Source organism: Lepisosteus platostomus, chromosome 15, assembly GCF_059453375.1.
Source record: "Lepisosteus platostomus isolate fLepPlt1 chromosome 15, fLepPlt1.hap1, whole genome shotgun sequence".
Taxonomy (NCBI): domain Eukaryota; kingdom Metazoa; phylum Chordata; class Actinopteri; order Semionotiformes; family Lepisosteidae; genus Lepisosteus; species Lepisosteus platostomus.
In genome coordinates, this window is record NC_142625.1 from 4,133,298 (window position 1) to 4,159,127 (window position 25,830).

The 25,830-nt window shown below is 45.1% G+C and overlaps 1 protein-coding gene across 3 annotated transcripts; it reads right to left on the bottom strand.

Moving 5' to 3' along the window:
* Nucleotides 1–227: 227 nt before the first annotated feature.
* LOC148647713 (uncharacterized) lies at nt 228–5,701 on the bottom strand. 3 transcript variants are annotated; one of them, XM_088608017.1, is made up of 4 exons: nt 5,456–5,696; nt 2,048–2,099; nt 1,681–1,784; nt 228–1,505 (listed from the first exon to the last, which is right to left on the bottom strand). In XM_088608017.1, the coding sequence occupies exon 4, from the start codon at nt 1,477–1,479 to the stop codon at nt 646–648; it is 834 nt and encodes a 277-aa protein (XP_088464143.1). In that variant the 5' UTR covers nt 1,480–1,505; nt 1,681–1,784; nt 2,048–2,099; nt 5,456–5,696; the 3' UTR covers nt 228–645. The 3 variants fall into 3 exon arrangements, with proteins under 3 accessions (XP_088464143.1, XP_088464144.1, XP_088464145.1); XM_088608018.1 differs by lacking the exon at nt 2,048–2,099; XM_088608019.1 differs by lacking the exons at nt 1,681–1,784; nt 2,048–2,099 and having other exon boundaries at nt 5,456–5,701.
* Between the last annotated feature and the right edge of the window lie 20,129 nt (nt 5,702–25,830).

Genomic DNA, 25,830 nt, shown 5'->3' on the forward strand with positions numbered 1-25,830 from the left:
GTACGCTTAACAGACCAGCGGCAAGGAGCTAATTATTGTCAGTGTATGTAATTATGATGCATGTAATTACCATTCATACAGCATTGTCACAAACAATGATAACACCTAGTTTAGTAATTATACACCTTGCATATGCAAGAATCAAGACACCTGCTTAATGCTTTCTTTTTCAGTATGATCACCACAATCACGAATCAAGAACACACAATAAAGTGAAGTGACAAAGATGAATGCAACAGCTGTCTTTAATCTTTAATTGCAAAAACAACACCTATAAAATGGCTCTAACAAACACAAAGTACATACAGAAGGAACGGTCAATTTTGTATGAACACCACTGTTTCAGAATAAAAGATATATTTTCTTCAGATGCAATCTTGCTATTGTTAGGTAATGCCAATACTAAGAACACTTAATAAGAACCATTATTAAGTAGTTATTGGGTGCGTTTTTACTTTATCAATGTTAACATAGCCAGAACTAAATCAGACAGCTGTTAAGAGTTCAACTCAGATTTACAAGCCTTTACTTCAGTATTGCAGCATTTTCAACTGTATTGTCTATAAATCTAGAGCAAAGCATGAAACCAAACAGGGGTATCAGACAGCAGTGATCCCTCTATCATGCATTTCTTGGTTCCAGTAGTTATTTATTGCTTTGAATTATCTTGTGGACAAGTATTGAAGCTGGGAAGTCCATGACTATGATTCCCCAACGAATTGTTTGGTCTCCAAAGCCATTCAAGTAGTAGTAGAGCTCAGGATTGACTCTATCAGCAACTGCATTAGGGTATGCCCCACCACTCGACCCTGAAGCAAAGGTCAGAAAGATCTGGGTGCGATGGCCATACCTTGCCTTTTCTAGGTGGTCCTTCACTCCTGACCACTTCTGTGGGGTGTGAAAAATTGTTGGAACATGGTAATCATCTGCAATATCTAATGACCAATAGTTAATGCCAACAGAAGCACAGGGATAGTTTTGTATAATTACTATCTTTCCCCGTGCTTCACCAAGGGTTGGGACTTGGTTTTTCACCCAGAAATGTGATTCGCCATACGCCTCAATTTTGTTTTTCAGAGTTTCGTCAAAAGAGCGAGTGCAGCATGTTTCATCGTGGTCTTCTTTTATGCGCATGAGAATCACTTCTCCTGTGTTTTCTTTCAGGAACGCAATGGTGTCTCGAAACACATCCCCCAGAACCGCTTGCTGATAAACTACATCATGGTGGATGGTGAGATTGTTTTCAATATGTCTACATCGAATGTCAACAAATCGTATGCCAGCCTTATATTGCTGAGAGAGAGGCCATCTCTGACATTCAACCAAGGCGCCTCCATAGAAAGCCATGGTGTTATGTGTCCCAGGAATTGAGAGCTCAGCCACAGACTTGCTGTCAGAGATGTCAGCCATCCAATTGGGCCACAGGGCATCAGGAGTACTATCCCAGTCACATACGGGTGTTCCCTGTTCATTTCCCATCTTTACAAGCTCAATAGGTGCATGAACTGAAAGTAGAAAGAAAACATGGACATAATTATACACCTGTAGAAGGCTCCATGGCCGAAATGTTGTGTTTTCTCTCTTCTCTTTTCAGCCTGGAATAAACCTATTACTAGTTCCTTTGCATTATTATACAATGACCAAATTGTTGTTGTCGTTTTTTTGTTTATCGTGGCTGACCTGATGGGCAGACAGAAAGAAGTCTCTTCTTCTCCTCAGAAAGACGTCTCCAATTTCTGGAACTTTGGTCTGTAGGGAATTGGATCTCACTCACAGGGCTTCACCTGCAGTGGATGAGAGAGTTATGACCAGCCCTACTGATAGGCTACTTACGTAAGTAGGTAGGTCCCCTTTTCAGGCCATAAAGGCCCATGGGGAATGGGGGGCAAGGGCCACCATTTTTCTTGACTATCTGACACTGGAGGTAGAGGTGATGTGGTCAACATCACGCTCCTGCTGGCCTATTACCCCCAGAAGGATTAACCCCTCATTTGAGTGGACCTGGGAGCTGTCTGGAAGGAATTAAAGCCGCATGGCTTGCCCCTACCTGGGACTGAACCCGCCCATGCCGTCAGAACTACCACGGCTCCAGACTTAGTCTGTAGGCACATAAAAAAAGAGGCTAAAAGGAACCCGAATGACTTTCAAAGAAAGGGTGCTTTGTGTGCTGTGAGTTGCATTGGAGCCGATACAACAGAACTAAACTGCTTTGAACTAACATGAAAGGGTTTTCTTTTCTCAGTAAATTTGTGTAAGTTTCCATGCAGTCATATCAAGGAACTTCAGGGACATTTGCTTCTTTGGAAAATGAAATGTAGTGGTTTTTAGTTTAGCCCCTCCCAACAGAGTGATGCCTTGAGGGTCCAGTGGTGGAATTCTCACCTGCCATGTAGGAGGTCTGAGTTCAATTCACAGCCAATGTGCAAGATGTATTTTTAACAAATAGCCCTTGGGGATAATTGAGACTCTATTCTTAATAATAAAATACATTAACATGTATACTGTATTGACATCTTATTCATTATATATATATATCATGGTATATTAAATATGAAATTAATAATAATATACATAACAGTAATTACCTGCATAGAGTTACTGTAGAACATCTGACACCATGTTTCCTCAGCCAGATACAAAATTATTTATTTATAGTCTGTTGTGAATGTGATGTGTTTTCATCAGGTTTACATACGCATTAAATAATTGGTTTTGTTTTAATGCTTAAGTAACAATGTAGCTTAAAAATATGTAAGACATATTATGCCATGAATATATAAAAAAGTGATTTATTAAAAAAACGTGAATCTTAGCATATCCCTACCTCCCATCAATATGTTGCTAAGGTGTGTTTATCGTGTAAATCCACACAGAAACCTGTCATCCTAATTGCCCATTTCAGCAGCTGTCAGCAGTGGCACAGCCAGGATTTTATATTTGGGGTAGCAGGGAAACCAGCATAAAACTGTAACCGCAGGGCTGTAGCAGGCAAAAAAAAAAGAATGCTGGGAGTGTCTGTATTCGACAAAGCAACTTGGCCGCCAGACAAGAATTGGCATATCGCTCTTTGACTCACGTGTCCCTTTTAAATGAATTTCTGAAAAGCAGGTCAATCAATAACATCCTGTACAGTGAACACATGGCCTGTTGTTGAGATACACCACCTTTTGTTCATTTGGAGTTGACTAAAGATGATCAAATGCAGCGGGTCGCACTATACTAAGCTAAGTGCATGACATATTTCATTGAAAATGTCCGCAACTACAACTGTTTGTATGCAAAATAGTTTTGGAAAGTGACCCCTTTCTAAACAGCAAGGGTTTATGCTGCTTACTGGGCTGGACACATATGTATCTGATGAAGCCTGCTGTGTACAAGAGGAGTATGTAGGAGTGTAGGAGAAGAAAAGTCACCTGTAGGAGATGAAATGTCATATTTTTGGAGAAAAAAAGTCCTTCACATGTTTTACCCAGGCTATGTTAATTTAGTCACCAGTTTAAGATTTAGTCATGGTCTTAGTCAGGTCGCCTAAAACATCTAAACATCACTTTCTATTCACCTACTTTTAATTTAGTCTAGTTGACTAGATATAGAATATAATTAGCCTTCCCTTAGTAAGTAATTAGAAATTACTAATTCATAAAGCATAGTAATTAGTCTTTTGCTCTTATTTTGACTTTAAAATAATAGGAGTCTATTGAGAATACTATAGTATAAATGATAGTATAAAGTCTAACAATGTAACTTTAAACATGTAAGACAGATTATGTCATGAATAATTAAAAATGACTGGATTTATTACAAAATCCTGAACATTAATGATCTTATCATTATTATTTATATTTATTTTATATTTAGCCCCTCCCCCAAACATTAACTGGATTTCTTTACTCTCTACTACAGTATTTACATTTGGTAAACAAGCATTGCTGTTTCCATTTGCTGCAATCTTTTGCAACAGCAACAGCAAGTGTTTAATTTTCCTTTGGAATCACAATGAGAGCAAGTGTTCATGTTAGAACCAGCATGTCAAAACATTTTGCTAAATAACTACTGCACGTGACTAAATTAAAGAATTTGATGCAGAAAATGTATATGAGGGAGGTGGAATACTATTGTGTACCTTATTTTAAGGTGCCACAACCAACTATATAAATACTGTATATTTATATTAATAAAATTAATATTAATAATGTTCAGAATCATCATACTTTTGTTTTTTCTTTTTTAGCTACCTAAATGTTCCCTTAGTTATATCATTCTATATTAATATCCCATATTAAATAAATGTAAAGAAGTAGCACAACAGATTAAATTAAGCTACTGTTTTACTAACATTTGACCCACCACAGATGATTAAACCCTTTGATCGACTCTCTGGGCAGTACAGCGCACTTATAGCTAGCTGAAGTAATACGTTTTGACTCACATTTGGAACAGCTGCATCTGTTCATAGCTGGCATTTAATTAAACTGCATAATTGGAATATTTCTAACCAGGATCCAAGTTACCTGGTGTCTGCCTACTGTTAAGAAAATATTGACACTTTAATTCATTACTCAAAAAAGAACGAAAAAAGCTAGGCCTTCAAGGCACCGACTTTAAGATTTCTGGTCCACACAGCTGGCATAATGATTATATATCGACTACAGCTGGAGCTAAACATTGTATAGGATTCAACATACAGTACATCCTTTCAACATCATAGTGTTGGACTTCCAAAGTGTTTTTAATCACCTAATCACCATGTTTTCTCTGGCTTCTACAACTCTAGTACTGAGCTAGGATGTTGTATGTAGCCCATAGACATTTTATTCTGTGATTATTTACCTCAGTATCATGTTAGACACACCATCACCAGCAGACAAGCTGCCAGTCCTTTGTGTAAGCCACACGACCACTATTTTCTTTACCAAGCTAAAGCCATGCCTCTGTTTTGGGAATCGTTATAGTCATTTTTAAGAACCATATAAGCTACAGTACTTGTGATTTTCATTTCAAAATGTGTTGTAATACTTTTCCCATGGACACCTGCTATTGGCAAAACATGATGTTTTACACAGACTGCTCCTGTCAAAAGACTGTTTTAGCCCATTATCTCCAAATGTGGTACAGTAGGTGATTCTTAATACACTGATGTTTAGATGTAACAAAATGTAGTTCCTATATATCTTTTTAGCCACCTAAGTGCCTGTATTGATTGATCAATTCAATCTACTTGAATTTTTCAGGTTTTATAAACAGCCGGACCCTGAGATACTACAGGTTGAAATAGTCCATTAATGCAACACTGGGCTATTTCCTCCTTGGCAAAGCATAAGCATGCTATAATTTATTCTTCTTCATTACATGATTAACAAGTTCAGTCTTTTTATTCTTTTCCCAAAACTGTCTAGAACTGGATGGTTCCCCCTAACTAGTGAATTAAAAAAACGGATTGTTAGATATAACAGACCTCTCTTCAGCTGTAGACTGTTACGCTGCAGCTGCTGTCAGATAGAGCGGCAGTGTGATGATCGGCTGAGGTCCAAGCACAGATCTCAGATCAGGGTGCTGCTTCGTGTTTTTCCAGAGTGGCAGAGAGTGGCTGTGAGGGTGTTAAAGCAGAGAGATGGTGCAGCCAGATAGAGAGATGAAGATTGCTCCAATAGCAGATAGTGCCTGTAAACTGCTGCTCCTCCTCTTCGGGGGGGTTGGTGCTCAGTGTGCCCTCACAGCTGCAGCTCATCTTCGATAAGCGCAGCTGTGATTCCAGAGGCAAGGCGTCTCCCTCACTCCAGGGCTCTTTTTAGGATGATCTGGTAACTTTGGGGGCCTCAGACATCCACTGAACTATACCCTACGGGTCTTCTTGTATGGACCTGACTTGCTGAATGAGCAAATGATTGGAATGTACAGTAATTATACAAGAATCTACTGTATATGGTTTTCCATCATACTCCTGTGAGGTACTTATTTCTGCAACGTTTGTTAGAGCCAAAAACAGGAGGATTTTCCCTCATTTCTTTCCAGAAATGGCTGGATGACATTTATACCACGTCTGAGTAAACTGAGTTTTAATAATGGTTAAAAAAAACCCATTAGTAAAAAATATTAGCAAACATAAAGTCCTTTATAAAATGATTAAAAAACAACCGGATCCAATATATAATGTACTGCATGCACAAATAAAAAGGATATTGAAAAAGGTCAAGAGAGACAGGAATATTATAGTGGAGGGTTAAATAAAAATAATAAAACAACTCTTTCAGCAGTCAATGGCCCATTAAGAATGAATTAAAATATACCCAGGACAAAAATGGGAAACTTCCAGACAATGATTGGGAAATGGCTGATTTAGTATCCATTCTGATGCCAAAGGAAGAAGGAAGGAATCACGAAGGCTGGGGCCAACAGCATTCTGGCAGTGGAAAGGTTCTCAGTAAAAAACATCAGCAGAAGTGTTCTGGGTTCTAGAAGAATCTGGGTTTCGCTGGACACTGGACACTATGAGAAATTCATCCTGAACTTCAGCACATCTGACAGTAAATCGAGAACTAGCGTATCCAAAATCTTCAAAGACATTGCCAAAGTCAACAGGGTGGCCTTCTTCAGAATAAACAGTGAAGCAGGGGACACCAGCCGAGACGGAGTGGAAATGCATTTAAACCTGAAAACCTGAAAACAAAAGGCACTTTTTCAGCCAAGTGACCCTGTCACAGTTGTCACATTTGTCACATTTGTACCATGTTTCATTGTCCAAAAAAATAAATCATTATTCTAGAAAAGTATTTCAGGATTTTAAAGAAAAGCTCTGCATTAAGAATGGCAGACGTTTGATAATAAGGAAAAGAGTTGCTACTGTTGCATAATCACGAATTGCACCCACAGCCTTATCTATACCCCAGCTGGGCTTCACAGGGTTTGCAGACTTTCCCTTGAAGCAAACTGCTTGCTGACATTGACACAGAAACCATGACAGGTTTACCAGAACTTATTGCAAGCAATGTTTGTTTCTTAACTGTGGTTTAAAAGATCCAAAGATCTGTTTACAGAGCCTTGTCAAAATATTCTCCCTTGTGAAGTTCCCACATTTTCTTTCTGTTGGAGCTTGTAATCATGACAGTTTTCAATAGGACATAGGACATACAGTAATCTATACAAGATGGCTGACAGCTGCTGACAGTATTTAAAACATAAGGAAGATTAGAGGCCTGTTAATTGCATTGTTTTGGCACAAGCCAGAAAAACCACCAGCACGATTAAACCAGCCAAGAAAAGTGTTGGCTACATTATATTATCACATTGCAGTCCATCAGTTAAGCCCAAATAACTTTATAGAGCTTTGCCCAGGAAGAATGGACAAAATTATACATCCATTGTACAAAGCTAGAAGCCGTGCTCCCAAAAGTACAGATCCATGCCATCAGTAAATTTTTATTAATAATAATTACTTACACTTATATAGCGCTTTTCTGGACACTCCACTCAAAGGACTTTACAGGTAATGGGGACTCCCCTCCACCACCACCAGTGTGCAGCCCCACCTGGATGATACGACGGCAGCCATAGTGCGCCAGAATGTTCACCACACATCAGCTCTCAGTGGGGAGGAGACTAGAGTGATGAAGCCAATTCAGAGATGATTATTGGTAAAGGCCAGGGGGCAATTTGGCCAGGACCCAGGGTTTTACTTTGGATTACTATATGGCTATATGTTTTCCTCCTTTGTCAGACATATGAAAAATGAATGCATTTAAAAACATCTTGATCCCTCTAATATTTAACCTCCTTTGATTTGTATAATTTGTCTGAATATTGTTTTTGAAATAACCCAACAGTGTGTGCAGTCCGTTTCTTTCTGCATACCATCTAAATTAATTTGTATTTTTTAAGTTTTTCAATTTAATTCTAAAATTAGACTTTGCGTTTTTACTGACCCTCAGTACTGAAGGACCACTTGAGTGTGAACAGAGTAAGGAATCCTGTAGCAAGAACATTGCAAACAAGATATAGCAAAAAGAATTAAACCTGCTTCAGACAGGGGGTGCATATTATTGTTGGCACCCTGCTCACTAGCAGTACCAACACTCAAGACTTACATGTATTGAAATTGTTTATTAGTCATGGCGACTTTGCTTAACCTGCCCGTCTCCTGGCCACAGTGTGAAGAGAATGGGCAGAATGGAGGAAGAATGTAGAAGACCTGTACAGGACAGGGAAGGGGCTGAGTTTCTAGCCCTGTCGCAAGCACAGCCTTCGCCTCCTCAGAGCACGCAGATCCTCTCTCAGTGGCGTTGGCCGCCTCTCTTGGGCTCCACCTGAATTGTCCCCTGCTGAGCCCTTCTCGTTCCCCTCTCAGGCTACGTCTGGGAGCTGAGACGAGACCAGAGGACAGGTCAGAAGCGGGACCCGTTCTCATGAGATGTCTGCGTCAGCCTGTCCTAATGGCACCTGGGCCTCTGGTTCCGTCCGCATCCGGGAGCTTCCTTGGAGTGATGTCTTCTGGGAAACTGTGCCGACAGCGCATGCCTGACCTGCCCCATGAGGTCGAATCGTGGAAGGATCTTGAGTCCGCCTGGAGCCCTCTGACTGGAGTTTCCTGTCAGACCCCTCTGCTCAGAGAAGCCTACTGGCCAGAGCACAGCAGGGGACTTTGGTGGCTCATCCCTGTCTTGCACCTGGTTTTTCCTGCAGATCCCTTTCCTGTGCTTCAGTCTGCCTGCACCGTGGACGACACCAGCAGGCTGGCCGTAGGGATCCGCTCCACAGCCACGAGAGCGACACCGCAGTGGCCGAGGCCCAGGTGGACAGCTTCGCCGCTGCACTAGGCCAGTTCTTTTTTCCACAGAGTCCTGTCCTTGGACTCTCATGCCTTAGCCTTTGTTTTTTCTTGTTGACCGGACGGGGCAAGCCGAGCTCCACCAGCCAGTATTTAATAATAATAATAAACTTTATTTTTTATAGCGCCTTTAAAGGTGCCTTCTCATAGCGCTTTACAGAATGACAACAACAATAAATAAGAAGAATACACATGATAAAACACAATTTCAACACACAGTGGAGACCGTGGATGGTGGTACTAAGAAGAGCAGAGGGGTGAAGAATGGAACAGTTAAGTAAAGGCTTTTCTGAAGAAGAGGGTTTTGAGTCTGGATTTGAAGGAGTTTAGAGAGGGTGACTCTCTGATATCCTTGGGGAGAGAGTTCCAGAGCTTGGGGGCATAACAGGAGAAGGCCCTGTCACCCATACAATGTAGACGGGCTTGGGGGACAGTAAGGAGAGCAGAATTAGAAGAGTGAAGGTTGCAAGGTGGGGAGTAGGGTGATAATAGTTCAGACAGGTACTGAGGTGCCAAGCCATGCAGAGCCTTGTAGGTGAGCATGAGGATTTTAAAGTCCACACGGAATTTGACAGGAAGCCAGTTTAAGGACTCCAGGATGGGAGAAATGTGATCATTTGCACTAGACCTGGTCAGGATTCTGGCTGCTGAATTTTGGACATACTGCAGTTTGTTCAAAGTAGATTTAGATACCTCAGCGAGTAGAGCATTACGGTTGTCAATTCGAGAGAACACAAATGTGTTGATCAGCTTTTCAGCCACAGTTAGTAATAGTATAGGGCGTAGTCTAGCGATATTTCTGAGGTGAAAAAAAGATGTTTTAACAATATGCTGCACATGTGGGTCGAATGTTAAGCCAGAATCGAATATCACTCCCAGGTTTTTCAATTTAGATTGAAGCTCAAGTACAGAACCATCTACAGATAAGGTTACAGGACTGGCTTTACAAAGTTGATGGGGCATGCCAACAAGCATGACTTCAGTTAAGATGAAGGAAATTTTGAGTCATCCAAATTTTTATGTCAGAGATGCAATTAGATAGAATAGAGACAGCCACATCAGTGTCAGGTTGGGTATGGATGTATATTTGAGTATCGTCAGCGTAGAAATGATAGCTGAGGCCATGTGATCTTAAAGGCTGACCAAGTGGGAACATGTAAATGCTGAAGAGCACCAGAGAGACAAAGTGACAGCGATCAGTGAGGTAAGATTTGAATCATTTGAGAGCAGTGTCAGAAACTCCAAACACAGTCTCAAGACGAGAAAGTAAGATTTCATGGTCAACAGTGTCAAAAGCAGCACTGAGATCAAGAAGGATGAGTATAGAAAGAGAACCAGAATCAGAAGCTACTAGAAGATCGTTGGTGACTTTGACCAGGGCAATTTCTGTGCTGTGAAGTTGACAGAAGCCAGATTGAAGGGGTTCGAAAAGGTTGTTTGTCATGAGGTGGTTATGTAACTGAAGTGTGATAGCACATTCTAGAATTTTAGAAAGAAAGGGTAAGTTGGAGATGGGACGAAAATTGGTAAGGCTGTTGAGAGCCATGTTAGGCTTTTTTGGCACGGGGGTAATGGCAGCAGTTTTGAGGACCGTTGGTACAACACTAGTGCTCATGGATTCATGTATAATATTGACGATAATGGGACAGAGAGAAGAGAAACAGGACTGAAATTAAGTGGCGGGAATGGGATCTAAAATAGATGTGGTGGGTTTCATGCGTGTAACTAGTTATTGAGGGATGCTGAGTCAAGAAGAGAGAAGCTGGAGAGAAGGGAACCAGAAAAGTTGGATGAGGAGGGAGGAGGTATGGAAATGATATACGTAGTGGAGAGAATGTGATGCCGGATATTGTCGATCTTAGAACTAAAGAAATCTAAGAATGTGTTGCAGAGTTGTGATGAGGCAGGCAGTGTGGTGGGGCAGTTTGGCTTGAGCAGTCTGTTGATGGTGGAGAAAAGATGTCTGGGGTTGTTATGGTGATTTTCAATGTTGTGAGAGAAGAAGGTTGATCTAGCAGACTCTATCATATCCTTATATTCAGACAAGTAATCTCTCCAAGCCTGATAATGTACTCTGGATATTTCTGGATAATTTAGTCCAGAAAGACGCCACCTATGCTCAAGTTTGCGGGAGGCTGCTTTCACAGATCGCAGATGGTCGGTGTACCAGGGAGCAGAGCGAGAAAAAGGTGTTTCGAGTTTTTAGAGAAGCAAAGATGTCAAGGTAGATAAAATAGTGCTATTGAGCAAATGTATTTTGTCCTCTTGAGGGTCAGAGGAAGAGAAACAAGATAAGGAGGACAGAACAGAATACGTGAATCTAGGCTGATCAAACGATCGCCAGTTGTGAAAACTTGTGGAGCATGAGGGGGAAGTATTAGAAACAGAATAGCTATGTGGTCAGAGAGGGAATAGAAGTGAGAAACAAAAGAGTCATTTCTAATGATTAAATCAAGGTTGTGTCCTTTGTTATGTGTTGGACTCAGAGCAAGAAACGCCTTACCTAAACCCGGAAGACCTTGAGTCAATGTTTATATTAAAGTCCACAAAAATAAGTACCTCTTAACCTGAGGCATAAAAATGAAAGTAAATCAGGAAACTCACCTCAAAAGGCTGTATTAGGTTTGGGTGGTCTTTAAACCGTGGCAATGATGGGAGAGTGGGGAACAGAGACATTTAAAACAAGACACTCAAAAGAAGAGAGTAAATAATGATTGTAAATAACAATGATGCCCCCGCCTCTGCCTGAGAGACGAGGGAGGTCAAACAACCCGTACCCCGGAGGGGCTAGCTGGTTGAACAGGAGACCATCATTCTGTCTGTGCCAGGTTTCGGTTAAGCACAGAAATTCAACATGTTCTTTCTGTAATAAAGTCACATGTCACGATTGCAGTCCCTCCCCCTGAAGGGCGCTCCGGTTCTTTCACTTCTGACCTGATTTTGTGCACCTGCCCCTTGTTCTAGCCTTCTCCCAGCCCCCCTTAAAAGCCAGACGCTGACGTTAATCCGGGCTCTGCTCTGGTTTCTGCACCAGGCGAGTCTGGGACCTGGAAGCCCTTGGTTATGGTTTTAGGTTTCTGTTCCTGTTCCCGTTCCCCCTGCTGGTTCCGACCCGGTTCCCGTTTTTAATCATCTGTGTAGGATGGACCGCCTGGCTTTGGACTTTCGCCTCCTTTTGGATTCTCTTGGATCGTTTGCCTCGGCCACACCTCCCCCGAACACCAGCACACCAAGGACACGCCCCCTGTTTTCATCCCCGTATCCTGCATGACTTTACCCCCGTGTTTTCTTCACTTTTCCCTGGATCATGTCGTCCGCATAGGGTCCGGATAGAACTGTTCGTTACATCACATAAGAGAGGAGCCTTATGTTTCACAAAGCAGGTGTTTAGTAGTGCTGATATGGCCAGTCTCGGGGATCTGGGGGGAAGCGGAGTGGGTTCTAGGCAGGGTAGAGGTAGTATATTTTTGAGGTCGGCGCCGATGCGGGATGATCTTGCAGCCTTGCACCGAGAGGCAGGGATAAGAGGCTCCGCAGGTGGACGAAGGAAAGAAATAGAAAGAAATAATCATACATGTTTTTTTTCAAGGAAATAATTCAGTTTCAGTTGCAGCGAGGAGTACCTCAGAAGCATATTCGTGGAATCTGTGACAATCTTTGACAAAAAAACGGGAAGGAGATTCGGAATCAAGGCAGTAGCAGGTGGTTAAAAGTCCGCAGTTGAGCACTTTCATTGGTGAGTAGGCGGCAGTAGAAGCAGCAGTCACAGTTTGAAGCCTATATCGTGTAAACATACAGCAATGGCAAACTTTGGTGAATTCAATGTACATGCACTATGCACATTTTTACAGTTCAGAGGCATGGCATTTTAATTACTTTGGATGAGATCGTATACCATAATTTCAAATAAGCAATACCCAAAACAGACAATAATTTAAACAAATCAAGGCTAGTTTCTTGTTTCAGTTTGGAATATGTTTACTGTTTGCACTTTCATTGACTACATGTCGCTTCACACACCTCTTCTTTCCTCTGTTCCCATCTCAAACCCTTTTCAATGTTTGTGGGTTTCATGGAACACACAGTCTGGGTTTGTTGGACTTTCCTCATGTTCCTGCAGCTAACTGCCCATCCACAGGAAGAGTACTTGGGTGCTCTCAGTCCTGCCTTGTTTCCTGTGATTTTGAGCTGCAGTCTCAAGCCTCACTGGGACAGGTGCGTTTCTTACAAAGGATGGATCCTCAGAATCGCTAAATATCACGAACGAAACTGCAGGGGTTTCTGGCCCACCCTGACATGTCAGGTTTTAAGACCTGATGTGCCACTTCAATGTCATGCCAATAGTAAAACATGAACAAACATGTCCCAGTGCACACAGTCATCCCTGCTTTATTAGTTCACCACGAATACAATATTTTCAATTCACTTTATTCACGATGAGTAAGATTCCAGGAATTCAAAGTTATTAAAAGTTAGTGCCTAAATTTGACGGAGCTGCATTCATTTTTTTCTATTATGTCACCTTCATCTCCATCTTCAGCTCGGGTTTTGCATTTGCACCAACACTCACAGCAACAGACACTGCTAGCATGCAGTATATAGTATATACAGTATATGCACTTACATATATGGACTAAGTTCTCTAACCACTAAGGCACAACAGACTGAAAGACATAGTGGTTGAGACTGTAATAGAATTTTAGTGGTTTTGTTCACTTTTCTTCATTTTCTTTGTTCAGCATAAACTGCAAACGTATCCAACCTCTTCTAATAATCTCATGTTAACACATTCCATGTAAATTATATTTTATTTTTTCAAACAGGAATGATTAGTCTGGACACTGCTTTAGGTGATGGAGGTGGAGTTTTTAGCAATAAACAGTCATTGTATACAGTAAGTTAGATATCTTGAAAACAAGTGCAGGGATTTCTGGTGCAGTGACATGTCTCTGATGGGCCATTTCAATACGATACCAAAGGGAAACGCAAAAATACGTTTTCCCCCAACCCTCACCTAATCTTCCTTTATCAGTTCATCCATCCATTTTCTAATGGCTTTATCCAATACAGGGTTGTGGGGGAGCAAACACACAGATATACACTTTACATATACACCAATTTTCCCAAAAGCTTATTATCCTAGCAGTATAAATGTAGGACTGTGGGAGGAAAACAGAGTATCCGAAGGAAACCCTCACAAACACAAGGACAACATGTATGTTGACAGCACCCCAGGTAAGGACCTGACCCCAGGGATTCAGCACAGCGAGGCAGCAATGCACAACTTTGCACCACTGTACCAGCCAGATCATTTAGCAGAATTCTCTTGGTTTAATTTGATTTTTTCTTTTTTGGGGGAGTCAGCAGTTGGGTCCATATAATGTCACATTCATGAATTACAAGTAAATTCTATTTTCATGAGTTTTTGTCCAGACTGGAATGATTAGGTTGTAGACTGTTATGTGTGATGGATATTGGTTCTTCTGCCAAAAAGTTACAGTAAATGTAGCTATTGTATGTAGTCAGTGTTCACCACACTCAGTCATTACATCTTTGAAACCCCTTTGGGAACAATTACTACTGTCAGCTTTGCATGATAGGAATTTTTTATTCATCACCTGACAAATCTGCTCCTCTGACAGGTTTCTGGCCATAACTAATGGGCTGCAATATTCAATCAAGTCAGGCTCATTCACTCTGTTCTTGTCAGATTACTGTGGCTTTGGCCTTCGTTCTCCTGAAGAGTGAAAACAGTCAAAACAAAACCACAAAGGAAGGAGAGAAGACTTGAACACAGTTGGTGTGCTGTGACCTGCTGTTATCACAACCACAAAGAGATTTGCTCTTTCACAGCACTGCCTCAATCATATTTCACAACCTCTTTTCTCCACCACAGCAAAGAACAGGAAATCATTGTTAAGAAATGGCTTATACGAGACATTGAAAGTATGGTGTCGAAATCCTGAATTAGAAACAGTCTGGTGTCTTCTGGAAGCCGGGGCACCAAACACTACTATTTCATACCGGGCAGAAGCTGGAGAGACATCCAGAGCTGGTTGCACATATAGCATCTCATAGCCAGGCCGCCCACTACATTGTTATTGTGTCTTCACCTGCCTTTGCACCTGCAAGACTCTGTGCTCCTCGAGGTGACCATCTGAAATCCATGTCACAAGTGTTATTTTTTATTCTGGGGTAGAGAAATTACGATGACGTGCATATACTGTGAGATATCAAGATGACAATAAAACACGTGTGAGAATCAGAAAAGGAGCCAGAGGTATTTGCAAGTGTAGTGTTATCAGGTCCATTCCAAACAGACACTAGGAGTTAACATAAGTCAAAGGCAAAGATAAACTTGAGTCATGAAATCCCAGATGTGAAGAAAAAATACAGGCAAAAATTCAAAACACATGCGGTTGACTTATGTTTTAAAGTAACATAAGAGGAATGTAATCCTCCGCACAAGGAAAACAAGAGACAGGCTTATGGAGGGTAAAGGCTTCACAAGCCCAAAGTATAAACTCTCTGTAACCCCGTCTCACATGCTGTCACAAAAACATCCACTGTTAAAATGCAAAAGATAAATCAGTATAGGAAAGGGGAACAGAGACTCCAAAGCCAACCAATTAACATAACTTAACATCACTTTATTAGCCCTATAAAATGTCTTGTATTTGGAATTTGTCTTCTCGCATACCCCACCTTGCTCTCCATGAAACACACAGACAGGGAGAGAGCCTGGGGTCAGAGCACAGGGTCTGCCATTGTACAGCGCCCCTGGAGCAGCTGGGGTGAAGGGCCTTGCTCAGGGGCCCAACAGAGTAGGATTCTTCTGCCATCCATGAGATTTGAACCGGCAACCTTCCAGCCACAAGCACAGATTCTGAGCCACAGAGCCACCGCTCTGTGGCCCATTGATTTATACCCCACACATTTCTCTAGCAGCCATCTAGATTCTCTCTGTTGTTTAGTGTTTTATTTACATTTGTTATTCTTTTTATCAACTTTGTGTGAATCCTCAAGGCACATTTCAGTTCGACAGCTGGCAGAGAAAGAGAACAGTGATCAGCAGTCACTGGGGAAGACTCGCTGTCCCACACAGAGCAGGGGGAAACACACGGATTAATCTCTTTTGGGGTTTTTTCTGCCCCATTCAAGGAAGACTTCAAAACCGTATACAACAACTACCATCTTTTCCAAAACTTTTTTAGCTATAGTTGATAGTTCCATTCTAACTGCAGATAACGGCACTTGCAATAAAATATCCCAGTGCAGAAGATCATCTGGCATCTCAACAATAAGTCAAGACGCTCCACCCAGGAATTTCAAAATATTCCAATTTACATTTCTGCACTTTATTCCAATCTGGAGCCACGAAAGCTTTAAATCCCAACAACACCAGAGAATGTCATACTAAAACTTAAATTCCTTTCTGAACGTCTTCCATTTGGATTCACTCCTTCAGTAAATTTAACGTCAGCGTGTGCCCGTCTCCCTGAGGGATTTCGGAAGCGTGTCAAGAAGGGGAAGAGAGAACTTGAGAACTGGGGCTCAGCGAGCTCGCAGCAGTGGACTGCTCGCTGAACGGTGACGTCTCACGGTCCAGCCCATCAAAGCGAGGAGAAGGAGAATAAAACATTCAGGCGTCGGTCAAAATAACTTCATTAGCCTCCTACAGATTCATACTACAGTGCAGTTGTTTTGGCTGTGTACTCCAGCAGGTTGGATTTGAAAGGGAACAAGCACTATGAAGAATATCAGCTTTAATCGGAGGGTGTTTACATCTGTATGTGCCGGAGTATAGAGCCACAACAACACAAACCGTGTCACTGTCCGCATACTTACGGACTGCAGTGTATGTGTATTCTAGGCTTGACAAAAAGCTGTTATTTCGGCACCCCATTTTGACTGGTGAATATTCTTTACCTCCGGGGTATTTTGTACACGGAATATTTAATAGTACACGTATTTAATATTACAAAGCTTTGAGGTTTACCTTATTTAGCTTACTTTGAATAAACGTGTTATGTTCCTCGTACTGTAATTTTCGTACGGGGACAGGCGATATGAAATACATTCAGCAGTACGGAGCTGTGAATAAATGGTGGTATTGTCAAGTTTTCCTTAGTTTACTTCGCCCGTTTGGAGTCGAGCCTGCTCAATATGCATGAACACGATACGTAAGTACTTTTGTGCAGGCATAGACAAGATGAAATTCAATCCCTCGAACTGCGAGCGGAGAATGAAAAACAAAATCGTTTAAAAACGACCTGCCGACATGCCCTGTAAGACAAGCACGAACAGCAGGCAGCGCTGTGACGTCACGCAAGGTGTCTCATCCCCCTGTTTGCAACAGCGCACCCGAATCCTCTTTATTTTAAAATAACTTTTTATTTAAACACCAGAAATATAAAGCAAGCCACTGTGCTCTTCGAGGTGACCATCTGAAATCCATGTCACAAGTATTATTTTTTATTTTGGGGTAGAGAAATTCCGATGACGTGCATATACTGTGAGATATCAAGATGACAATAAAACACGTGTGAGAATCAGAAAAGGAGCCAGAGGTATTTGCAAGTGTAGGGGTATCAGGTCCATTCCAGTCAAAGGCAAAGATAAACTTGAGTCATGAAATCCCAGATGTGAAGAAAAATACGGGCAAAAGTATCAAAACATGCAGTTGACTTATGTTTTAAAGGAACATACTGTAAGCTTGAAGGCAGAAAAACTCTTAAATGCCTTTTAACGTCTGGCCATCCCACCTTACCAGCTCATTTGACTGGAAATAAAATGCCAGTTACCCCTTTGCCTCGCTGGAATGTAATCCTCTGCACAAGGAAAACAAGAGACAGGCTTATGGAGGGTAAAGACTTCACAAGGCCAAAGTATAATTCCTCTGTAACTCCGCCCCACATTCTGTCACAGAAACATCTGCTGTTAAAATGCAAAAGATAAATCAGTACAGAAAAGGGCAACAGAGACTCCAAAGCCAACCAATAATTTATACCCAAAACATTTCTCTAGCAGCCATCTAGATTCTCTCTGTTGTTTAGTGTTTTATTTACATTTGTTATTCTCTTCATTGACTTTGTGTGAATCCTCAAGGCACATTTCAGTTTGACAGCTGGCAGAGAAAGAGAACAGTGATTAGCAGTCACTGGGGAAGACTCGCTGTCCCACACAGAGCAGGGGGAAACACACGGATTAATCTCTTTTGGGTTTTTTTCTGCTCCATTCAAGGAAGACTTCAAAAATGTATACAACAGCTACCATCTTTTCCAAACCTTTTTTAGCTATAGTTGATAGTTCCATTCTAACTGCAGATAAAGGCACTTGCAATAAAATATTCCAGTGCAGAAGATCATCTGGCATCTCAACAATAAGTCAGGACACTCCACCCAGGAATTTCAAAATATTCCAATTTACGTTTCTGCACTTTATTCCAATCTGGAGCCACGAAAGCTTTAAATCCCAACAGCACCAGAGAATGTCATGCTAAAACTTAAATTCCTTTCTGAACGTCTTCCATTTGGATTCACTCGTTCAGTTAATTTAACGTCAGCGTGTGCCCGTCTCCCTGACGGATTTCGGAAGCGTGTCAAGAAGGGGAAGAGTGAACTTGAGAACTGGGGCTCAGCGAGCTCGCAGCAGTGGACTGCTCGCTGAACGGTGACGTCTCACGGTCCAGCCCATCAAAGCGAGGAGAAGGAGAATAAAACATTCAGGCGTTGGTCAAAATAACTTCATTAGCCTCCTACAGATTCATACTACAGTGCAGTTGTTTTGGCTCTGTACTCCAGCAGGTTGGATTTGAAAGGGAACAAGCACTATGAAGAATATCAGCTTTAATCGGAGGGTGTTTACATCTGTATGTGCCGGAGTATAGAGCCACAACAACACAAACCGTGTCACTGTCCGCATACTTACGGACTGCAGTGTATGTGTATTCCAGTCTTGACAAAAAGCTGTTATTTCGGCACCCCATTTTGACTGGTGAATATTCTTTACCTCCGTGGTATTTTGTACACGGAGTATTTAATAGTACACGTATTTAATATTGTAGCGTTTGCAGGTTCTTTTCAGAAAGAAGGACGAGTGGAGACGCGATTAACAAACAAACATTAGCTTTATTCGTTACAACCACACAAAACCAAACACAGGATATACACGGACATGAGGAGACTGACGGAACACGTAGACATCGTTAGGGTGGTAATTAACTAACAACACACGATACTTTTACAAGACCACACAGGGCACTCGAACTACTAGGACATTATTTACACAGGTAGGGTCAGCCGCTGGTCATCGTGCTGACCCTCAGACTCTCCCCGGCTACCACTCCCAGCATGCCCAGCGGTACTACGAGCGCCTAGGGGCGCTTCCTCCTCACCACCAGGCGAGGGCGTTACACTGCCCCCGCCTGAAGCGTCTGGCGTCTCGCCGACGTCGAACACCCCCCTCAGGCTGTACTCGTACTCGGCTAACTGCTGTGGAACCCTGCGTGAGCGACCGCTGCGCCGCAGTGACGGCTGGTGACCCACGGATGCCCCACTATCGGCCGGCTCCAGCCCCGGCTGCTCCTCTAGAGCCTCCCCACATGGCTCCTCCTCCCGGGCCCGGTATGGGGGCCAGGCAGTCTCGATGCAGGACCACCACTCTCCCCCGTGTTCGCAACCGGACACGGTAGCAGTCCTCGCCCACCACCCCGAATTACCTCAGCGGGCCCCTCCCACGACGGCGCCAGCTTAGGGCTGAGGCCTTTGCGGCGGCGCGGGTTGTACACCCAAACCGAGTCCCCAGGCTGGAAGGCAGGCCCCCTGCAGCGCATGTCGTAGTGCCGCTTCTGCCGGACCCCCGCCTGTGTCAGGTGGGTCCGTGCAAAGCTGTGCACCCGCTGCATCCGCTGCCGCAGGTCCTACTCGTAGTCCGGTCCAGCCGGCGGTGCCGACCCGTCTCCGGGCGGCGGGCCGAAGACCAGGTCCACCGGGGTTCGCATTTCCCGGCCCAGCATGAGCGAGGCCGGGGTGCACCCGGTGGATTCCTGGACCGCGGTCCTATACGCCCAGAGCGCAAGGGGGAGGTGGCGGTCCCAGTCCCGTTGGTGCCGGGACACCAGGGTGGCCAGCTGGGTGGCGAGCGTCCGATTAAACCGCTCCACCAACCCGTCGCTCTGGGGATGCAGGGGTGTGGTCCGCGTCTTAGTGATCCCCAGGTGCTGGCACACTCTGGCGAAGACCTGGGACTCGAAGTTACGCCCCTGGTCACTGTGTAACTCCTCCGGCACCCCCAGCCTGGCAAACATCCCCTCCAGCAGTGCATCGGCCACCGTGGGGGCACTCTGGTCCGGGAGGGCGTAGGCCTCCGGCCACTTGGTAAAATAATCCATGGCCACCAAGACGTAGCAGTTCCCAGCCTCGGTGCGCGGAAACGGGCCTAAAACGTCCACCCCCACCCGCTCCATAGGAGCCCCCGCCTGGTGTTGTTGGAGGGGGGTCCGAGAGCGCTCGGCGGGACCCTTCTGCGCCACACACACCGCACACATTCGGCAGTACCGCTCCACGTCCCGGTGGCAAAGACCCCAATAAAAATGGCCTCAGAGACGCTGCAGGGTTTTTTTACCGCCGAACTGCCCCACGCCTGGCTGGCCATGCACTGCTCGGAGCACCGCCCCGCGGAGCGACCGAGGCACCACCAGCTGCCACCGTACATCGCCACTGGAGGGTACCCGCCACCCCCGGCGCAGCACCCCGTCCTTTACCACCAAGGCCTCCCAAAGGGCGCCTCACTGCGGCGACCTTACCTGGGTCCGTAGCACCTAGACGGAAGACAAGCACCTGTTTCCCATGGACTGCAGCGAGCTGTCCTGTCACGGTCCTTAGCCGCAGGCTGGAGGCCTCCCATCCTGGGGGGTTGGTGCCCTCGGTGTCGGGGAGGACGCCCGGCCGGAGTAGGGTTACCGATGAACCGGTGTCAAGTAGGGCCAGGCAGGGTTGTGTAGCGGCGAGGCTTATTAATAAGAAAGAATTAAGTGTTCTGGGCTTTCCCAAATGAGGCCCCATTTCTCTGTTCATCTCTGTGGTGCAGCCACAGAGAAACTATTCATGCAGGCTGATTTAAGATGTTTTCTTTTGATAAGAAACAAGCTCCCAAAGGGGGATGCACTTAGCTTAGCCTGGCTATCATGATCAATGGTCATCCATTGGTGCCTATCTGTCTAGGGAGTGCCAGTTGGACATCTGGACTGCATTCCTAAGTGCATTCCTTCAAGATTCAGGAGAATTCTGTGGACTGTTCTAAAGGGAATTCAAAGGAGAATTCCAGGGCAGGATGGCCCAGGAGCAGAAGGCTCCCAAGGGCAGGACATTCTCGCAGAGCGCCTCCTGATCATCCTGAGACTCAGCCCGGACAACCACGGAACGGCCAGTGTGTCCGAGTGCCAGAACTTTCCTTTGTTCTAAGAGTCTAGAGTGGAGGTTGCCAGAGAGTAACCAGAGGATCCACCCGAGGCTAGCACCAGCAGCAGGCCTCGTGAACAGGTCAGAACTGTGGACAGCTGAATCACTATTCAGAACTAGCTCTTCATCAGGAACGAACTGGTCCTCTTCCTGACTTGCTCGGACCCACAGTCATCTTTTCTCCTGTACACAAACTTTGCTAGTTAAAGCCAACAGTGAGCTTCAGCAGCGCACCATCGCAAGCCGCACAGCACAGCCTGGCACGGAGCCAGAGAGCGCGGATTGGACAGCAACAGCCTGCAACTGTTTCTTTGTGCCCGCGGGAGATCTGAATCCCCAAAGATTGGATGAGTATTCAACTTCACTGCATTACAGCTCAAGAATTCAATTGTTATCCCAACCAGTTGATATCAATTTAATTCCTAAGAGTTATGTACTTGTTTTGAGTATCTAATGTAGAAGTTATAATTGTAACGAACAGTTCTTTCCGGACCTTATGCGGACGACACAATCCGACGAAGTGGGGGAACACTGGGGAAACGTCATGCAGGAAAACGGGGCTGAAGACAGGGGGGCGTGTCCAAGGTGCGCTGGTGCACGGGGGAGGTGTGGCCGAGGCGAACAATTCCAAAGAATAATCCATAGAGTATCCAAAACACGAAGGTAAGTCCAAAACCAGGAGATCCATCAGAACTCGGAATTAAAACCACGAAGACCGGGTCGGAACCGGCGGACAGGGACAAGGAACAGGGGGTTAAAACCTTAACGGGACCAGGCGCTTCCTGGTCCCGGACTCGCACGATATGGAAATCAGAGCAGAGCCCGGAAGAGCGTCAGCGCCTGGCTTTTAAGGTGGGCAGGGAATGGGAAACAGGTGCAGAGAATGAAGTCTTTAGTGAAAGGGCTGGAGCACCCTTAAGGAGGGGGGACTATAGTCGTGACAGTACGCCCCTCCTTTTCAGGGCGGCTCCGAAGCCCTAAGAAAAAAAAAGGAGAAAAAAAAAAAACCCGATGGAATCCAGGCTGCCAGGGTGCCGTCCGCGGGGTCCAGGTGTTGGCTCTGCATTCTGTAACGAACAGTTCTTTCCGGACCCTATGCGGACGACACAATCCGACGAAGTGGGGGAACACTGGGGAAACGTCATGCAGGAAAACGGGGCTGAAGACAGGGGGGCGTGTCCAAGGTGCGCTGGTGCACGGGGGAGGTGTGGCCGAGGCGAACAATTCCAAAGAATAATCCATAGAGTATCCAAAACACGAAGGTAAGTCCAAAACCAGGAGATCCATCAGAACTCGGAATTAAAACCATGAAGACCGGGTCGGAACCGGCGGACAGGGACAAGGAACAGGGGGTTAAAACCTTAATGGGACCAGGCGCTTCCTGGTCCCGGACTCGCACGATATGGAAATCAGAGCAGAGCCCGGAAGAGCGTCAGCGCCTGGCTTTTAAGGTGGGCAGGGAATGGGAAACAGGTGCAGGGAATGAAGTCTTTAGTGAAAGGGCTGGAGCACCCTTAAGGAGGGGGGACTATAGTCGTGACAATAATCAAGTGCATTTACGAAACGGTCTTAATGAATGATATACTGAACGTATGTCCTCTTGATATATGTAACTCTTTGTAACTGACTGAATATATACCTTTTGTATTCTGATAACCCTCTCGATAAGATCTGTTAGGTTTACATGCATATTCTATGTATTAATAAATGTATCCTCGTGTATTAGTACCTGTGTGCGCGCGTTGATTGAGTTATGTCGCATGGTTGGATTCTAAAGCCATCAAAAGAATCAACTTTGTGATTTACTGCTACAATTAATAATTGTCTCAGTAAATGCCCAAACCCTACAGAACTGGTGCCTTCAGAGAGCCACTATGATTACATATTTGGCGTCCCTGAGCCGGTTTTCTTACAGTTGGTCCTCGATTTTGCAGTGGAGGTACAGGCCCTGGCTACAGCCGACTCGCCCCACGGTGGCGTGAGGTGCGCCGGTCTTAACAGCGCTCTCCGGAGCAGGGGTTGAGGTGTTCGAGGGGTGGCCTTCCCCACGCTGAGTCGCCCCGTTCCCGTTTCCCGACGCCGATCGAGGAGTGCGAGGTTCGGGTACCCGGCAGAACCAGGTTCGGTGTCCCCTCTTCCCGCAGCGGTTGCAAATCAGCGTGCGGGGCTGTTCCACGGGGGTCGCTGCACGGGCTGGCTCCTCTTCCCCCTCTCTGGATTCCTCCGTCGCCACCTCGGTCAGCCGGCAGGGCGCACTGTGTCTGCTGGCGCTTCCAGCCACCCCGAACACGGCCTCAGCCCGTGTAGCAAGGGCCAAGGCCTGCTCCAGCGATGTTAGTGCGGCCAGCTGCACGTGGCGCCGCAGCTCCTCGGGTGAGAGGGCCTTGAGAAAGGCCTGGAGAGCCATCTCCCGCTGCGCCTCCCGGGGGAAAGTTGGGTATCCTCGGCGGGCGAGGAACGTGACATCCGCGGCGACCGGGCCCAGTCGCTCTCCTGGTCGGCGCCGCCGCAGGGCCAGCCTCTCCCGCATCAAGTCCGGCGCCTCCTCTACACCGAAGCGCAGCTGGAGGGCTGCTGCCAGCGCCGTGTAGTCACCTCTGTCCTCCTCCGGGACGTCCAGGAGCACCTGGCAGGCCGCTCCTTCCAGCGCCGCCGCCAGGTGGCTGGCCATATCCGCCCGGCTCCAGCCATTCGTCCGGGCCGCGAGCTGGAACTGCGCCTCGTAGATTTCCCAAGGCGCTTCCCCATTGTAGCGACCTGGTCGCACCCGCGCCGATGGGTGTGGGAATCGCTGATCGGCTCCGGCAGGGAGAGTATCCTCTATCTGGGGTGCCCGCTGACCAGGAGTAGCGGCCAGTCGCCCCAATTCTACTGGCGGGACCACTATTGAATAGCCCTGGTAAGGGCTGTGGCCACCTGTCGCACCCAGGAGTTGCTCAGGCTCCTTATGTGCGCTGCCGATGGGTTCTGTTTATCTCAGCGTCAGCCGGCGCTTAATAGAATCGGGTAGTGTCTGCCACGAGTTGTCCATTCGGCCCGCTTCTGACACCAATGTAGCGTTTGCAGGTTCTTTTCAGAAGGAAGGACGAGTGGAGACGCGATTAACAAACAAACATTAGCTTTATTCGTTACAACCACTCAAAACCAAACACAGGATATACACGCACATGAGGAGACTGACGGAACACGTACACATCGTTAGGGTGGTAATTAACTAACAACACTCTATACTTTTACAAGACTACACAGGGCACTCGAACTACTAGGAAATTATTTACACAGGTAGGGTCAGCCGCTGGTCATCGTGCTGACCCTCAGACTCTCCCCGGCTACCACTACCAGCATGCCCAGAGGTCCTACGAGCGCCTAGGGGCGCTTCCTCCTCACCACCAGGCGAGGGTGTTACAATATTACAAAGCTTTAAGGTTTACCTTATTTAGCGTACTTTGAATAAATGTGTTATGTTCCTCATACTGTCATTTTCGTACGGGGACAGGCGATATGAAATACATTCAGCAGTACAGAGCTGTGAATAAACGGTGGTATTGTCAAGTTTTCCTTAGTTTACTTCGCCCGTTTGGAGTCGAGCCTGCTCACTATGCATGAACACGAAGCGTCACTACGTTTGTGCAGGTATAGACAAGATGAAAATCAATCCCCTCGAACTGCGAGCGGAGAATGAAAAACAAAGTCGTTTAAAAACGACCTGCCGACATGCCCTGGAAGACAAGCACGAACAGCAGGCAGCGCTGTGACGTCACGCGAGGTGTCCCATCCCCCCGTTTGCAACAGCGCACCCGAATCCTCTTTATTTTAAAATAACTTTTTATTTAAACACCAGAAATATAAAGCAAGACTCTGTGCTCTTCGAGGTGACCATCTGAAATCCATGTCACAAGTATTATTTTTTATTTTGGGGTAGAGAAATTCCGATGACGTGCATATACTGTGAGATATCAAGGTGACAATAAAACACGTGTGAGAATCAGAAAAGGAGCCAGAGGTATTTGCAAGTGTAGGGGTATCAGGTCCATTCCAGTCAAAGGCAAAGATAAACTTGATTCATGAAATCCCAGATGTGAAGAAAAATACAGGCAAAAGTATCAAAACATGCGGTTGACTTATGTTTTAAAGGAACATACTGTAAGCTTGAAGGCAGAAAAACTCTTAAATGCCTTTTAACGTCTGGCCATCCCACCTTACCAGCTCATTTGACTGGAAATAAAATGCCTGTTAGCCCTTTGCCTCGCTGGAATGTAATCCTCTGCACAAGGAAAACAAGAGACAGGCTTATGGAGGGTAAAGGCTTCACAAGGCCAAAGTATAATTCCTCTGTAACCCCGCCCTACATTCTTTTGCAGAAACATCTGCTGTTGAAATGCAAAAGATAAATCAGTATAGAAAAGGGCAACAGAGACTCCAAAGCGAACCAATTATTTATACCCAAAACATTTCTCTAGCAGTCATCTAGATTCTCTCTGTTGTTTAGATAGATACTTTATTGATCCCGTGAGGGAAATTGCAGTGCAACAGCAGCTTTACACAGAC